The sequence below is a fragment of the Aegilops tauschii genome, chromosome 5, assembly GCF_002575655.3.
Source record: "Aegilops tauschii subsp. strangulata cultivar AL8/78 chromosome 5, Aet v6.0, whole genome shotgun sequence".
NCBI classification, from domain to species: Eukaryota; Viridiplantae; Streptophyta; class Magnoliopsida; order Poales; family Poaceae; genus Aegilops; species Aegilops tauschii.
Window position 1 is genome coordinate 397596913 of NC_053039.3, and position 18636 is coordinate 397615548.

The following is an 18636-nucleotide window of genomic DNA, read 5'->3' on the forward strand; positions in this document are numbered from 1 at the left end:
TGTCCTGCGTGCGCGCGTTTCTGCGAGCGTACTTATCGGGGGACGCGTAGCCGCTTGGCTGCGGGAGCGAAGCTTCGCGGAAGGCGCCGGGCTTGACTGGCGAGTGGATGGCGCTTGTCCTCGGGTACCCGGGTGGGGGAGGGTAGCAAATTCTGCGGCTGTCGCGGTGACTGACAGGTCAGGGGCAGGACGGGATGGGATGGGCCCACTTGTCACCGCGGCGAAAGGAAGAACGGAACGGGGGGTGCGGCCGCGGGCCGTTTTGGGTGGTTTGAAATGGGAAGGTGGCGTACCGGCCGTTGGATCGGATCAACGGCCGGACAGATTTAACCCGCACAGATGCCAACGTTAAGTAGTTGAAATTTTATGAATTAGTTTTTCATTCGAAACAACGGACGAGGCTTTTTTTTAGTGTGTGTAAGAGAGAGATGAATTGCCACCTGTATTTGCAAAACAACTCATGGTTGTGTTTTGTTCTCTCTCCGTGTTGTGTTTGGTTGCATTCTAGTATGGTTGTTCTCCTCTGGTGCATGCATGCTGAGTGTAGATATACTAAGTACATAGAATTGTTGTTGTTTGGTAGCGGTGTATGTGCTGAGACGGTCATATGCGTGCATAACTTCTTGGCCTAACATCTCTTTTTTTTTTTACTTTCTCTTTTTCTTCATGGGACGGTAAGTTGTTTGTTATTTTAGTCCTTTTGTCTATTATTGCCAGTATGGTCCCTAGGTTCAAAATGTCAAGATGGTGAGTTGCACATTAACTTATTCGGCTTAGATGCTCAAGAGCAACATGACTACATACATTCACGTTGCACTTACACCCAAGGACTAAAGTAGATAAATTCAAGATGTAATCATGTTCATGACTGCCAAGTGGAGAATTGTCATTTTCATGAATTAAAATCACTCGAGTGCCAACATAAATCATTTTGTAGCAGCTCCTTCCGAAGGGAGAAAAGAAAATATGTAGTAACGTTTTACTCCCTCCGTTTCTTTTTACTCGGCATATTAAATTCGTCTCAAGTCAAAATTTATAAACTTTGACCAAATTTATATTAAAAAATATCAAACAAATACGGTATGAAACTATATTCCACATGAATCCAATGTGATACTTTTTTTTGGTATTGATAATGTTGATATTTTTTTCTATAAACTTAGTCAAACTGGTAAAGTTTTCCTTAAGACAAAACTAATACGCGAAGTAAATACAAGGGACTAGAATGAAAGATTGTCCTATACTCCCCCGTCTCTGAAAAGAATGCTTATAAATTTATCTAAAATCAAGCGGTGCACAGTTTGACCAAGTTGTAGGAAAAGCTATCAAGAATTACAATACCTGTATTTTCTTATTGTATCGATTTAGTAACGTATAATTGTTGATGAATTTTCCTAAAAAACTTGATCAAGCAACGCCTTAAGACAAAATTTACGAGACTTGTTTTCATAGACGGAGGGGGTACTCTTCACTCGCTCGTCCTTGCCTGGCTACAAAGCCGTAATGACAGGTATGCATGCTTGGCTGTACACAAAAAAAGTCGTATGCATGCATGCTTGACGGCACAAGATGGTAAACATAGAGCCCAAGGCACGGGGATAGATAATTGATTAGTGGAGCACATCCGAAAGCATACCAACAAGATCCTAGAAATGTCAAGCTCGCGGTTTGCCTAGAAGTTCCTCTGGGAAGACCCACCCAAAGCCTTGTCTGTGCATTTCTTCTATCGTAACCAAAGTCTAGCTTACGTCTTGGCTGCGCATTTCTCCTTCTGGGTTCTTGCTGGACAAAAATGGCCTTCTTCGCGTCCAGTTGGTAACTTGGAATGGTCCGGTATACCATGCATATTCCAAGATGCCGTGGCTCTCCGGTGTTTCCGAAAACTGCCTCCTGCAATAGTATTTCCTTGTCCAGAAAGGAATTCAGGCCCCGCTGCAATTCCTGCCAAGTTTTTAGCGCGTAGTTTTCATGAAATTCCTGAGTTCCAAACGAAGAAGGCCTTGCACATGGTTCCTCAATCTCAGGGTGAACTCAAGCCACCCTCTCAGTCTCAGGGTGAGTGAGAGCTATAGCAACAATGCGAATCTCGAGGTGCGGTTGACTCGGGTCGTCTCTGATCCTGCAGGTCAAGTCATGCCATGCCAGCATCCGCTGTAAACTTGTCCTTGCCTCACCATAGCGTTTCCTGGAAACTGCCTACCACGAATGGTCATACAGAAAACAGGCAGAAGCTGCAGGGCCCAACTCCCCAGAGGCGAGCTCAGAGATAATGGGATGGCAGGAAAAAGGCATAACAAGAGAGCTGGGCACGCCTTCCATGGTAATTCCCTCGACCAAACACAACAACTTACAATGGTGCTGACTTTGTGTTCATACATCAAATTCAACAACTTACAATGGCGCCATGCGTCCAGCTATCCACTCAAGAAACTTACAACGGCGCTGTCTGTGTGTCCAGCCAGCCACCAATTCAATCCTATCTACATACAACCCAATCACTATTGTACATGTACACACAACCTCTCAGGGAAAGGAAACAAAACAAAAACTCTCCAGGTGGAAGACCTCCGAGGAGGATCCATGGTTCTATGATGGCAAATATCACCACTGTTGCAGGGTCATTTCTGGTAGAGACCACAAAAGATGAAAGCATGAATCAGGCTCTGCGCCCTCTTCGTTTGTTCGGGGTCTCCACATATAATAACTGTTGAATTTGTATCTCCGGGCTTTGGATCATGTACTGTAATTTCAGCGCCGGATATCTGAAAGGTAGGCAACACTGTCAGCCCTGTGGCCGGATGCTCCTTAAACGGGTTACATAGAGTTTACGTCTAGAGAGCCAGAGGCAGCCAAGACTTAAGGACTGTTTCAAGTGCGTGTGCAAGAGTGATAAAAAGCTGAAATATATGCAAGTGATATGCGCGGACTGTATTATGGCATTAAGAGTTTAAGACAAAACGACAAGCCAAAATTTATACGATGAGCACAAGGTAACATGGGACAACGACAAGTATCGTTTAATCTGATTTAGGTAAACAATAAAGAAGAGTGTACGTACCTTCTTTATCTCAGCGAGGTCACTGTCATTGGCTCCACAAACAAAACCTATGTACTTGCAAGGAATAACAACTTCAGTTGTTGTAGTTGCTGGTGTAGCCACTTGGTTTTCACTGCTGATGATGTCAGAAAAATGGTGTTAATTTCTTCAAGAAAGGGATCACTCCTACAGATTCAGTTATCAATGGACTAGAACTTCCACATAGATTGTATGCATGATATTTTGGACAAAAAGATATCATCTGATGGTAAATTCTGGTTTCACAGCCAGAGTGTAATGATTAAAAAAGAATGGGAAAAGCTGAATCAAACAGTTAGCATTGAACTTACCTTGCCCCTGGTCCCTTTCTGAAATCTACAGCTGGTACTATATCAGGCATGCTTCTTGGAGCGTCAGTTGCTGGTGCCTGCACATGATAAGGGACCTGATTCTTATACATTCAACCACAGCGCCTAAATCAGCAATCTGATGTGCATACAAATGATATTGTTTTGAACAAAATCCAATGGCAGATCATCCTAAACTGCAACCTTTACTGGGAGTTACTTGACAGTGGAAGTTCTTAATAGAGACCTTTGTGCACAATATGCTACCAACAACATGCTAAATTATTTATGCTTATGTCAAACAGCATTCTCCATGTACTAACCTCAGGAGCCCAGGTTCTTGGTGATGGCTGCTCAACAAAAGGACGAGGACCTCCTTGTTCACAACCATACGGGTAGGGCATCCTATCAGCACCCATGTGTTCCATTGGATGTGAAGGAGGTGGGCCAGGTGGTCGATGATCTGCCACATCAAAAGGACCCATGGGAGGATTAGGTCTGAAAGGATGCATAGGATAGGGAGGCATGCCTCCACTGTGATGTGGTGGAGCTTCTTGTCTTGATTGATGATGAGAAGGGTTCCCAACAGGTGGATACGGAGGCATGCCTCCACTAGGATGTGGCTTCGGGGGAATGATGAGATCTCTAATCCTCCCAGTGATATGACGCAATGCATCTTGGATGGACTGAAAGCTACCGGTGACCTGCAACAAGGGCTCGAGAAAGTTATAGTCTGAACTGCATCTCCTTAAGTGATCTTCTATTTTCCTCTCTTCTGTGGGTGATCCTATATATGTTAAGCATGATATCAAAATAGATGACTGACACACATATGCATCACAAGTGTATTTTCTTAGAAGGAAGGTTCAAGGGAAACAATTTGAAGGAACCAAGTAACTCAGATCATGTTCCAAATGGAGGACTTGGAGCACAAAATACGCAGTAGTTAAGAAATTACCATGAAAGAGTTGCAGCACAGCTACAGTACATGAACGGGAAATATTAGTTCTCTTAAACTACTTCACAGTACAAAGGTATACTGTAGTTCACTTTGTATCCTGGTGTACGTTAAAAAAGGTAGAAAAAATATTAAATATTCAACACAAGACCTTTTGCTAATACAGCTTCAAGTTGACGCGTACTATTATTTTCATGGTAGTTAAGAAATTACCATGAAAGAGTTGCAGCATAACTACAGTACATGAACGAAGAAAATATTAGTTCTCTTATACTACTTCACAGAACAAAGGCATCCTGCAGTTACCTTTTTTGAGAGAAAATGCACTCTGTAGTTCTCTTTGAATCCTGATGTGCGTTAAAAAAGGTAGAAATAACTTCTAAATATTCAACGCGAGACCTTTTGCTAATACAACTTGAAGCTGATGCATGCTGTTATTTCCATTTCATACTAAATGAACATTCTTAATACATTGCATTATTTGCTGTGGAGTAAACTAAGTTTACACTCAATGATGAAGCTTCAGTGCTTTTAAGGAAAATACACCAATAGATAATCCATCTAACACAGTTTCATTCAGTTAAGAGTCTGACACTTCAGATCAACCATCTTTAGTACCCAGCATTTTTTTCTCTACGACACTATATGCATGCAACCCCGAGCCCACCCACGCGGGTTCCCGGCATATTAGCAAACTATAAAAAGGGCATGTAACCTAGAGATAACTGTGATGTCCACGAGATTGAAACATACAAAGGCACGAAAAGTCAAAAGCTGGAGTGGTTGATTAGTGGAGCTGGAACATACCTGAACCAGCTCTTCATTTCGTTGTGCACATCTTGGAATTTGTTCATTCCCAAAAATTCGGATGCTGGCTCCTGTTACCTTCCTCATCTCTGCAATTATGGATCCACCTTTGCCAAGTAGGCAACCAATATGCTGCGCTGGAACAAGAAGCCTGGCAGGTACAGAAGAACTTTTATCCATAGACGCCTCCGAGATTTTAGAATATACCCGAATCAATGCGTCCTGAGATGGAGAATGCATCATCTCAGAATTCTGCACAAACAAAAATTGCATCCATCAAAAACATTTCGGACAACAGATAATGCATGGACAAAGTTATCCCCATATCCTTGTCAATACTGGCAGGATAGAGCCAGCATCCAACTTGCTGTGCATTGTCATGATATGCAAGTATTCACCAAGACGCAGATCCATATAAAAAAAATTCCCACAGGAAATATAAGAATTTCATTACTTGAAACTTTATAAGAGGAAAATGAGTGATTTTTTCTAAGTTATGAGGAGAAAGTTAGAGCCACACCTCACGCGCAGAGATCACAATTATACGTTCATCCGAATCAGCAACAGGGTCTATAACCTTGACTGAAGCACCAGTTTCACTCTGTAATGCACGGATTGTGGAACCGCCTTTTCCAATTACGCCGCCCACCATGTCATTTAAACATATCATTCTGAACATTATCTCTTGTTCAACAAAGAATCTAGGACCAGGGGCAGCACCGTTGCTTGAAAAATTCCTTGCATGATAGTCAGGAACATGTGGTGGTGGTAAATAGCTTCTTTGAGAATGAGGATCCACACCAGGTGGACAACCAACTCCACTGCCTGGAGGCCCGAATGGTCTTCCAGATGGAAAATTGCTTGTGTCTGGCCTAGGATTATCTTGGAGGCAGGTTGAAACCAATAAAAGTGCTTTCTTTGCTGCAGAAAAGCTCCCACTTATCTAACAGGAAAACATCATCATGTTAGAATAAGGTGAAATCAAAAGATTAAATATCCAAGTTAAAGCTTAACATGCCAATATAACAGCAAATCTTGATTTCTCAAGCACCGCAAAACTAAAAAAAGCCATTACCAGTTAAATATAACAACAGGTAGAACTGGTTAATCTCCAAGCAATCCACACAAGTATTTTAGAAACTGCAAGACTCTGCTTGCCTGATGGTTTGGTGAGAAAAAAAACTGCTTGTGTAAAAGGTTCACAAGTAGAGGGGTGGGACTCGGTCATAATGAACTCAACATCTCTGCAAACGTATCATCGATAAGACAGCTTTGTTCAGAAATCACAAGAATGAGCTCACTTTAGGTGCCCAACTATGAATTAAATTAGAGCCAAGTACAAAGCAAGCAAGATTAGTTCATTCAGAGCCCATTTTCTAATACGGGCACATGTATTTGAGGTACAAGAAGACCATGACCTTTAACATAAACCAACCATAGATTATGAAGATGCCTACCAAAATCATCATGCTAGAACGGTGTCTTCTTTCCAGCATTCTATGATATTCCAATTCGCAGCATATGGTCAAGTTCATTCACAAGCAAGCATATTAGTATTTTGAGCAAAACCATGCCAACTCAGGCACACAACCACATTCTAATACTATGTCCCATTCTATGCTTTCAGCTCACCACCCAGAGAAAATCTCTCATTCTAAAATTGACTCCTAGTGCAGAATCATCATTGTTCCACATCATATCCAGAATTACAACCATTACATCAACATAAATCAAACGGTCAACATATTTGGAAAATGAGCGCCTTGCATGATGGGGTGTGAACAGTGGAACACATGCAGTTGAGCACGCCCTCCTGCTGAAATTCCTCAAAAGTGTCATCCTTTCATGCCATATGCATAACCGTGTCTTCGTCAAAAGACATGTGATATTGTGATGCACCCCAGGGAACTAACCTACACCACATCTGCAAGTTGCACCGTCCTACATGTCCCTCATGAAGTGCGCAATCCACGCCCTGGGGCCAAACAACGCAGTGGCATGATGGAATAATCATCCTTGAAGTGATGGTGGAGGGAGGCATGGGATTGTGACTGGGCGCAGTTGAAGAGCACGTTCAGGCTTTCGAGCCCCGGGACAAAGAGGTTGAGGGTCAGGAGGAAGTCATTGCTGACAAGGGCAAAGTGCAGTGAGGAAGCGGCATCCGTGGAGCAGGCTGAAGCTAATGGTGAAACATTGCGCCAAGGCCTTGAACAACAAGATCACAACGACGGTATGGATTCAATGGGTTCACACAGCCACACAGGGCAAGACCATGATATGCATGAAAATTCATGGAGAAGGGGATGACATTTTTTATCTGGATCTCCTAAAGGCTGTCGGGGTTAGCAACAAATCCACAAAAGGGCATGTAAACTTGGGCCTGAGAAATGCAGGTAATCAGCAGTGGGCCTTCCATCGATAAGACGGTTTTCAAACGAACGGCATCAGTTCATGCCTTCATGCTCGACGGTCTGCTTGGGTATGGGAAGGCAGCCATTTCAGGCAGGTGGTTGTCTCCTGATGTAAAGGGGGCCATCGAAATGTTCAGGATATCGGTAATTCGTAGCATATCGGTCGGGTGCTGAGTAGGGATTAATCAGCTTATCGGTCTGTTAACTGTATTTATTGGTATCCCATTATTGGTAGCTTAACTAGGGCCACATATATATATCATAGGCTGCATCTGAAAAAAAAAATCAATGTTGGAGTACTTGCTGCAGTAGAAGCAGCTGTAGATTGCTACAAATGCCAAATCCACCACATCAGTACATACTAGATACTGCATAGGATAACAGCACAGCAGCAGAACAGCAGGAGGAGAGGAGTTTACCTCGCTGCCTGGCGACGCCATGGACACAGGACAGGAGGAGCAGGCGACGAAGCAGCTGGAGGAGTGGAGATCTGTCTGCTGGGGGCCGTGCTGGCAGCTGCTAGGGAGGGGATCTTGCTGCTCGGGGAAGGGACAGTGCCGCCGGGTGCTCAGGGAGGGGACGGCGCTGGCGGCTGCTAGGGTTAGGGGCGGCGGCTGCTCCTCCATGAGCGGGAGGAAAAGGAGAATGAGTGGAAGAAGGGAGAAGGGAGGGAATGGGCTAACCTAATGCGTAGGCGGCTGTGGGAGAAGGGAGGAACGGGCTAACCTAATGTGCGGGCGGCTGCGGAAGAAGGGAGGGAACGGGCTAAATTTGGGCCAAAATGCCCAGGCAGTCGATCAGCCCAGCTGATAATTCGGTCTGACAGACGATTAATCGGCTTCACAGACCGATAAATCGGCCCACCCAGTTAATTGCGAGAATAGGTGCTTTTCGTATCGGCAGGTGGCCGGGAATACTAAAAAGCACGGACACGGCAGGACTTGCCGATTGGCCGTGTCGACACGGCGGGATACTGCGACACGGCGGGATACGGCTGGATACGCGTATCCCCCAGTATCCCCTGATTTTCGATTAAAAAGAAAGAAAAAAGCCCAGGGACACGGCGGGACACGGACGGGATACGGCCCGGCCCAAAAACAGCCCAGAAACAGCCATGGCCCAAAATGAAACCCTGTTTTTGCAGGATCGCACGCAGCTCTCCACGTAACGAGGTGGGGCTCCCAGGTCCCAGTCTCTTCTGGATCAAAGCCGCCACCTCCTGGAACGAAGCCGCCGCTGCCTGGATTCGCCGCCGCCGGCGACGCTTGGATTCGACCGGCCACCACTACCCCCACACCAGGAGCCAGCAGCCTCTTCTCCTGACGGCAGGTAACCCTCCCCAATCCCTGAACTAGAAGCCTCTCCTCCACTTCTTGATCTGTTTTATTCAGATTTGATCTTCCATTAAGCTGCTGGATGTTGAGCTTGGCTGCTTGCTAGCTGCTGCTCTTTGAATGCCTGTAGATTGTAGTAGTAGTGTTGCTGCTGTTGCTTGCTACTCATGTCATGTTTGCTAGTTCAATGCTTGTGCTGCTGTTGATCATGAATGACGAATGCTTGCTGTTAGGTTAGGTAGAGCATGGCATCTGGGAGTGGCACAGCCGGTAGCCAATCGTCTGTGGGTGAGAGTGAAGGTCAGTCTGGTCCTGGTGCTGTAGATCCCCGAATGGGGCAGTATCTCTATTCTAATCTTTTTCTCCTTTATTTTCTGCATTAACTCTATATTACATGGCATATTTTTATTTTATTTTATATATGCTCACCGTATCCCCGAATGGCTATTTTTGGAAAATGCCGTATCCCGTATCCTCGTATGCGTATCCCCGACTTTCCGTCCCCGTGTCCGTGCTTTTTAGCGGGAATATTAACTGTCCGATATGCCAGGTAACTGGCTGATGTTTTGACAGAGTCTCCGGGCATTATTTTTACATTTGATGGTTAATGCTGCAGATAAGGACATTTCCTTTCAGTATTTAGAAAATCAGGAATCATCACACACAAACGTGCATCGCGTAGTCTCATAGAGCAACTGGCTCCCCTCCACATAATCAGCCGAGTGCTTGTGGCAGCGCCATGTGATTGCCGTGGATGCCAACGTCACAGGGAAGTGGCAGCGGCTGCGCTAACATCGCACGGTGTGTGGACGCGCTGTAGTGAATTTCTTAGTAAATTGCTTCACATCTTTATACATACCTAATTGAGTGACTCAAATCGCTCAACGCATTCTTTGTAACACATAACTAATGTTGATAATTACCTACAAAATGCACTCCAAAGTGGTAAATGACAATCCTAATCTCATTATTTCCTTACAAAATTTTATTGCACGGTTCAAGCAAGCATTTAAATGGCAATCCTAAACCACACTAATTTCTTACTGAATTTAAGTGTACAATTTAAACATTGCCCGCGCGGGCACGGCACTGGTTGGTTTCATCGACTATACGCCACCAAGCAACATCCACCGGGCGCAACACTTGTTTGATGCATTATACAGTACGAAGCAACACCCAGATTCATTCATCTTTGCATACAAAAAAGCCTAGGGAGTTGAGATGCGTACATGGATGAGCTCGTCCCCCTGCAAGGCGCAGGGGGGCACCTGCTCCCTGTTCCGGAAGACCCTGATCTGGGCGCCGCTCTCCAGCCGCATCCGCTCCACCGTCTTCCCGCCCTTCCCCAGCACGCAGCCCACCTGCCCCCCGGCCGCCAGCATCCGGCAGCCCACGACGCCGGCCACCTCCTTCTCCTCCCCCTCCTCCCCCGCCTCGTCGCCTCCGATACTGTGGCCCACCACCCGCTCCCACACCCTCACCGCCGCGGCCGGCGCATCAGGCCCGGATACGACGAGCACGGCCTCGTCCCCCACGGGGGGGTGCTCCACGTGGAGGTCGCGCGCGGGACGGAGGGCGGCGGCGCGGGAGGAGGGGCAGAGGAGGCGGAGCGTGATGCTGGGACGCTTGGGCGGCGGGGATGGGTTCGAGGAGGAGGCCGGGGTTGCGGGGGCGACCGCGCCGCCGGCGCCGGCCGGGGCGGAGCTGGGGGGGATTTCCATGGGGTTGGACGGTTGAGCTAAAACCCTACTGATCCTCACAAAGAAAACCCGCTGACCGCGTCAGATGGGTTGCTCCGTTGACTGCACGGTATCCACCGTGCGATTGAACTTCGAAGGATCGGATCAGGCGCTCACATCACCTAACACATTCGGCCAAGAAACTACTCTAGTTTTTTTTTATTAGTGATGAATCATACGAAAATCCATCTCTGCACCCGAGCTCATCTTATGAAAAAAAATCAAAAAAAATATTATAAAAAATTTAAAAAAATTGTGCGGTAGACAATTTGATGCGTGAGGTCCGCTCCAAATTTCATATCATTTGGGCATCTGAGGAGCTTTCAGCAAAAAAGACAAATTGGGGGGTCTGTAAAAATGTTTACTATTCATGTACTGTTTTGGCCCGATTTGTCTTTTTTGCTGAGAGCTAGTCAAATGTCCAAATGACTTAAAATTTGGAGCGGGCCTCAAGCATCAAATTGCCTACCGCACAAAAAAATATTTGAATTTTTCGAATTTATTTTGAATCTTTTACGAATTCTTTTCTAACCGGGTGCGGATGAGCCTGGGCACCGAAACACCCTACTCTGAATTATACGATGTGTATTGCAATTAAATATGGGTGTGGCTAGTTAGATTTAATCAAGTCTTAGTCAAGTGACATACTAGTACTGTATAAGAAGAAAAAATAAAAAGAATAAAAAGAAAAAATATACGAACCTTCATGCATCGACTGAGACATAATGAAGTCTGAGTTGATTGAGACTTAGCAAAACTGATTAAATATGGCTAAATCACACTAGCATCAAGCCAAACCCTGGGTGTATGAAGTTGAATGTCGCATCAATTTATGTGGATTCATGCGCGTGAGCGACGGTTGATATTATGAGAGACGCAAATGGCTCTTTTTGTTGTTGGCAAGTGCGTTTTCTACTCGTATGCAGTGGACGCAACATTTATGAAGGCGCTTGCCATGAAGGATGGACTTCACCATGCAAATTCCCTCGGCATTAACATATTAGAAGCGGAGTCTAACTCTGTAGAGGTTATTTTTTTAGAAGATAGAGAGCAAACACAATTTACAAGGCTTTTGGGTCAGCGCCACAGGTCGGTCGCGATACCCTCGATGCCACCTGGGCACAGGCTATGTTTGTGATAATTCTCTTAAGACTACTGTTCCCCACCTTCCACCACTCATAGCAAGTGTCCCTAATAGTGTCGCCCATAATGTGTGGCGGTCGGGATTTGTTTTTGAAGACTCCGTGATTGTGTTCACGCCAAATGCTTCGCGATGTACATAGGAAGACTGGGTTGATGCCCTTACGTAGCTTCCGCAGAATGGAGGGCTAAATCCCAAGCCACCCGGACTATAGCTCGCTATTGCTGGTTGACGCATGGTTGAGCAGACCGGTCCAGTGCTGGATGATTGACCAAACCTCGCGCGCATAGACACAATGCAACAAAAGATGCTTGATTGTCTCTTGTTCCTGGCAGCAGAGAGGGCAAGCGGCCTGGTGGGGGGGGGGGGGCGGCTCTTCTGGCCAATCGATCAGAAGTCCAAGTCCGGTTGCAAATGACCAACCAGGCAAAGTATTTGAACTTCATTGGTGCACATGGTTGCCAGATGAGAGCCTCCCATCCGCAACGAGTGCGCGCCGCGGAAGTAGTGTCATAGGCTATTTTTTGTGGAATGGGTGCCCGACAGAGTCCACTTCCAAGTCCATCGATCAGTGTGAGTGGCGGGGTGTTGCATCGATAGTTTGGCCCATAAGTCCAGGAACTGGCAAATGGCGCTCACGAACAATCTTCCTCACAGTTCACGTACCTAACACGCGTTGGTAGGCCCTCCTGCACCGTTTGTGTGGCCAAGGCTCTTGGCTTGACCAATGATGCCAGGTCAGGCGCGGTTTGGGGGATGTTGTAACCGTCGACCCAATGGTCCTGCCAGAAAGAGTGCGCCGCTGCCAATATGGAACATGGAGGAAGCCTGGAATATGGCCTTGGCATCATCGGAGATTTCTAGCAGCAGCGGGTTCCACGGCAGAGCATCGGTTGTCTTTGTCGTCCAGAGCTATTTCGATCATAGAGCGTCGTTCAGTGCGTTGAGGATATGGATTCCAAGGCCGCCTAACTCCTTTGGAGTGCAGACATTGGCCCACGCCACATGGCATTGCCCATTGCACGCACAATCATAGCCCGCCCAGAGGAATCCGCGACGTATCTTGTTTGCCACTTTTAGTAGCCATGGCGGCAGAACGAGTGCTAGCATATGGTAGATTCCCAGGGTTGTGAGCACAGAGTTGAGTAGCGCGAGCCGGCCACAGGTTGGGATGAGGTTGGTTTTCCACGCCGAGAGCTGGTTTGCCAGAGAGTCCACAAGGGGCGTGAGGTTGGCCTTGAGCAGTTTCGTAGGAGACAGAGGTAGTCCTAGGTATTTGATCGGGAATTCTGTGGTGGCGCATGGGAAATTCATCGTAATTGCTTGCAAGTCCACGTCGTGGCAGCGTATAGGGACTATCGCGCTCTTCGACATGTTAACCTGAAGCCCAGATGCACCAACAAAGATGTGGAGTAGTTCGCGTATGCCTCTGAGATCCACCGGGTGTGGGCGCACGAAAAGAGCCACATCGTCCGCGAAGAAGGACGATCGTTGCTTGATGCCCCACTTAGATATAGGAATGAGGGTCTCTTCTTGATCAAATATACGAAATAAAGTGTCGAGAATATCCATCACTAGCAGGAAGATCATGGGGGAGATGGGATCGCCTTGTCGTAGGCCGCACGGGTGCTCGATAGGCTTGGTGGGGCTGCCATTAATGAGGACTCTTGACGAGGATGTGCGCAGCAGCAAAGCGATCAGATTGGTCAACTTGTAGCCAAAACCCCTGTGTCGAAGAATTTCCAAGAGAAAGGGCCTGGCCACAGAGTCGAAGACCTTGGACAGATCGAGCTTGAGGAGCAAAGAGGGCAATTTATTTTGATGCAGCAATTTGACTGTCTGTTGGACCAGGAAGAAGTTGTCTTGGATCACGCGCCCCTTGATGAATGCGCTTTGGTTGGCTACATCAACTCCGGCAGGCGGGGGGTGAGTCTATTGGCGAGCAGCTTTGCAAGCAACTTTGGAAAGCTGTGGACCAAGCTAATCGGCCAAAAATCTGCTAGGTCGATCGTTGAATCCTTCTTTGGGAGGAGCACCAAGAAGGTCTGGTTGAGGAGGTGCATGGAGCTGTTGTCCAGCCTGAAACATTGATCGACCGTGTCCAGGATGTCTTCTTTAATCGTGGCCCAGGAAGACTGGTAGAATAGGGTCGTAAACCCGTCGGGCCCCGAGGCGCCGTCCACGTGGAGGGCGCGGATGGCCTCCCAAACTTCTCGCTCCGAGAAGGACAAATCAAGCTCTACTCTGGGTAGGGGAAGGGCATGGAGATTGATAGCATGTGGCCACATGGAGGCTTTGCCCAGCATGTCCGAGAAGTAGTCGGCGGCCATAGTCTCCATATCGCGCTGGGTAGATGTGCCCCTGTTACCGTGTTTCAATCGCGCAATGTAGTTGATTTTGCGGCGCTTTGTTAGCATATATGTGGAAGAATCGCGTATTTGTGTCCCCATCTTGGAAGAATCCGATCCTGGATCGCTGTCGAGCGATAGTGCGATCCAGGGAGGCCAAGCCGAGGGATTTCTTCTATAGAGGTTATTAATTTCTTTAATGGGCAATCTAATGGTGGAACTCTGCAACGGCTATTTTATGCAGATTATGTGGACACGCCATTGCTGATTGGGATTGTGGAATTCAAACGTTGCCCCCGAGAAGTTAATTATGGCTCATGAGCTAGCTAGCTTTAGTTTTTATAATAATCTTTCTTATTCTTGGGACAATGATCCCCATAGTTGCGTCTTAGGCAACCTTGTGAATGATGTAAGTGTTGCACGAGTTAATAAAGCTAACCATGATGACCTTTTTTAAGAAAACAGCATGGTAAAGCTGCATTGAATTTTGGAAACTTTTTTTAGAATGTGGTGTCACGACCATGGGGATCAAATAAATGGTTCAGGAAAGTCTAGTGAAGCGGCGCTGTCCAATCATATAGATGACCATATTGGTATGGGGATGGAAATGGAAAACACGAGATATTTTTTTTACACATATGGACTAATGAAAGATTACCAATGAGGATCTTTATATTGGAGCTCTTTTTCTATTATTTCTGTCTTCAATAGCGGGTTGGTTACATATTTATCAGTTTATTACTCAAAACTAAATCAAGGATTTTCTGGATACTTCCTTCATGAAATAAGATATTGGATCCTGATAAGGGGTGCCACTCACAAAAGGGAGTCACACTTACCAAAAGAAAACTTAGCTAAATCGCTGGTTGCGCCACCATGGTGGACCAGAAGCATGTGAATTGTTTTTACTCAAGAACTCATCTAAATATCTATCATTTTGTGCCTGAGAAAACACAAAGTACAAAACATATAGTACAAGCCCAAAAAGAAGAAGAAGAAGAAAAATTAACCTTGCAAGAAATAAACACAAAAAAATCAAGCAGCAAATAAGTCACGGAGAAATGCCTTAAGAGTCATAATCCCGAGAGAGTGATTCCTTTATGGTTAGTGTTCGTTTATACTTAAACCTCTTCTCCTTATTCAATGAAATATGCCAAATATTTTGTCATTTGTTTCATAAAAAGTCATGAAAAAAATGTGGCTGCACCGCAGCAGCGGTTGATGGCGCAGTTGTGAGGTCTAAAGGATGAGTGTTCTGTGTGGCAACCATCGTGACCGTGATTTCTTCTCATCGGCTAGCTTCTAGTTACCTACAATATCCTGGTACACCGAGCACACATCAATTCAGTCCAACATAAATTCTCCCGGTTATAGCATCCCCAACCACATGTTAAAAATGTGCCCTAGAGGCAATCATGTATCATGATATTTCCTATATGTTTATAAATCTATCAATAAGTCTATGGACAATATCGCTGATGCATGTCAGCAAGCATGTGACTTATCTGTGAGATGCTAGTAGCAATTGATGCTAAACAGATAGTATGAGCTTGATCGAATCTGAATCCATGAAAAACAACTCATCGCAACCCATAAGTCTCAATTTCTCCAGAGCAACTAAATTTTAAATAAAACACATTAATTGATCCCCACAATACGCACATCATACCATTCGAGACTAGTCAGCCTTAAGCAACCAAGTCCAGCCGTGTGACTGAAGGCATATTCGTTGAGATGAAGTTATCTAATAGGCTTGCCACTCCCATCAAGTAAAAATGAGCATGAAAAGTTGTACATTTTCGCATGAGATGAATAAAATTGTAGGCCGAGTTCTTCAATCCATGAGCAATACGAAGCCAACGACCGAAATCGTCATAAGATGTGCTAAAAAGGGAAATTTCACATATTTCAAGCTTGAGTGCCTTCACATCAATGCTTGTGTAATTTTAAAAATGTGGTTGATTCTCCTGCGAGTTCCATCGCTATTTTAAATGACACCCCATCCACTAGGTCTTTCAAACACAATGTTGCCCTACCTAATTAAGCTGATATAGGGAAAATGTATCCAAAAACGTCGAAATGAATTAGACACGCAAACAATTGCAACATCTCATAGAGGGAGTAGAGAATGTATATGCTACCATACGGCATGCATGCACAAACATTAGAGTGAAGTTCTGCGTAGGAACTGTAAAAACTTCAATTTGGGAAAGGAACGGTAGGACTATGAAGTACTACTCCCTTTGTACGAAATTACTCGTCGGAGAGATGCATCCGGACGTATGTAAGTTCTGAATACATATATTTTTATCCATTTCCGTGACAAGTAATTTTAGATGAAAAAAGTACTCGATAAGGTAGTTCCCTCCATATAATTAACAATAAGGTAGTCATATCTAAACATTCAAATGTTCACACGACCGTGTAAAAGAATACAACATGTTTAGCAGCATGGCACGAACGCATGGAGCAAGAATATAACAGTGGTCCACGATTATATTTAGAAAAACAATTGAAGGGAACGGTCGTGAGGTGGTACTGAGGTTGTGAGGCAGTAACAACAAATCCCAATGGCTAAGTTATCGTCCACGCCGACCCATAAACCTCCCACAATGGTCCGGACCATACTGTTCGGACTGTGAAAGCCATTCAATATGGGTCTGTATCAGTCCGCGACACGGCCCGGACGCGATTTCTCCCACAAACCGGAGACAAAAATGGGGGAGGTTTGCGGGAGTCCGGACCGATCCCAAGCCCATTTCTGACCGTTCTGGCCCGCCAAAACCCCCCCCTCCCACGTGTTTTCTGTCAGCGCCGCTCTAGAGCGTCAGCGCCCGCATTCATGCCCGGCCAAAGCGGACACGACCGCTCACTGGCGCCGGCATTAAAGCAACGTGTCGGCTGAGAGAGCGCCGCCCGCGCTGCTTCGGCGACTGCCGCGCGTTCAAGCGACATGACGGCCGCCCGTCCGTCCGTCTGCCACCCGCATTGATGGCACGCGGTTGCCGAGGCGTCTCCTCCGACGCCACCCGTCCGTCACTCTGTCGCCCACCGGTGCTATATAAACCGCTTCCCCGATGCCCTGGCCATAGCCACAGTCACCCCTCTCCATACCATTCCCCTCCATGGATCCCTCCGCGGCCAAAGCTCTCTTGGACGGGCTTACGTCAGAGCAGAAGAAGGCCATGGCCGCCATTGCTGCCGACTGGCAGTCGGAGGACATGCAAATGGAAGACGCCTTCGACGACGAGCCAACGCCACCCTCTTGTTCCTCCGCGGCACCCTCCTCCTCCACTCCACCCTCACCGATGCATTGCACCATGACCATCGGCGAGGCCCGTGTCCATTATATGGACATGGTGCGGGAGGAGCAGTTCCGGGAGGCGCAGGTTGACGCCAACTACAACCACAACCTCCTCCAAGAGCATTCGCAGGCGAAGGAGCAGGTCGCCGTTGGCAGGGCGGTCGCACCAGATGCGGACCTGGCGGAGCAGGAGGCGTTGCTCGAGTCCTACCACTCCGCCCGCGAGATCCTCCTCGCCCGCTGGAGGTACCGGCAGCGGGTGGCGGAGGTGGCCGCCGCCGGCAAGGAGTGCGACAACGACGCGTTGTTTGGCGACACAGACGAGGAGGACATCGACGAGACCGCACCCTGGCGCCACGACCATGAAGAAAGCCGACACGTCCTCGGGTGCCGCCGGCAGCGAGGAAGAGTAGTGCACGGAAGGTCACCGCCGCTCGTGTCCCAGGAAGGCCACCGCTCCTCCCCTCCCGTCGACGCCAAGCTTGGTGGGCTGAGCATCTTCGATCGATTAGTCGCTTGGCGGCTATGTTGAGGCGAACAACTTCGCTTCTCGAGGCTCCAGAGACGGAGGTCAAGAAGGCGGAGCTGGAGAGCGCCGATGCGGAACTGGAGACGGTGAAGCTTCAATTCTCGAGCCTGATGGCCGGAGACGGGACCAGACGTCGGCGATCATTTAGATTGGGTATTAATTATACTCCAGAGGCCGCCTAGGACCGCTTTGATGTATTTGTAATGAAATCTGTCATGTTTACATGAAATCCAGTATGTTTATATGAAATTTGGCCATGTTTATGTGAATTCCAGACTTGTCTGAACGAATTTCGTCTGGTTGGTTTGAGTTGTTGTGAAAATGTATGAGGCTACGGTTGGATGGCGTCCTCCGGCATCCGTGTCCGCGGACTGGTCTCCTTGTCCGTGGACGAATGCGGGAGGTTTTTTGCGGGTTACTGTTGGAGATACCCTAAGAGCATCTCTAGCAGACCCCTTAAACTGCGGAACTGAAAACGTGTTTTTCAGTTCACGAAAAACGCATTTTAAGGATTGATTTGAGGTGCGGCCAAACATACCCCTCAAACTTAAACCACTTATATTTTTCCCACGCCTTCTTCTTCCTCTTCTCGCCTACATGCTCTGAACACGCATACGTACATCTGATTTTGATAAATTGAACGCATGCGCACGACGCGTACGTACGTTCACCCGTGCAACA

At 46.9% G+C, this 18636-nt stretch overlaps 1 protein-coding gene and 1 long non-coding RNA gene across 5 annotated transcripts; one reads left to right on the forward strand and one right to left on the reverse strand.

The window, feature by feature from the left end:
- Positions 1-2347: 2347 nt before the first annotated feature.
- Positions 2348-10669, reverse strand: LOC109742381 (KH domain-containing protein HEN4). Of its 4 annotated transcripts, none has more exons than XM_020301469.4 (7): positions 10124-10669; positions 5670-6092; positions 5150-5401; positions 3708-4088; positions 3388-3464; positions 3059-3170; positions 2348-2762 (listed from the first exon to the last, which is right to left on the reverse strand). In XM_020301469.4, exons 1-7 carry the CDS (start codon positions 10613-10615, stop codon positions 2619-2621), a joined length of 1881 nt encoding a protein of 626 aa, XP_020157058.1. In that variant the 5' UTR covers positions 10616-10669; the 3' UTR covers positions 2348-2618. The 4 variants fall into 4 exon arrangements, with proteins under 4 accessions (XP_020157058.1, XP_020157057.1, XP_040246505.1 ...); XM_020301468.4 differs by having other exon boundaries at positions 3059-3173; positions 10124-10660; XM_040390571.2 differs by lacking the exon at positions 10124-10669 and adding an exon at positions 7980-8236.
- LOC141023460 (uncharacterized) lies at positions 8368-9327 on the forward strand. Its single transcript, XR_012184998.1, has 2 exons — positions 8368-8889; positions 9128-9327. It is a non-coding gene; the product is annotated as an uncharacterized lncRNA (long non-coding RNA).
- Positions 10670-18636: the final 7967 nt, after the last annotated feature.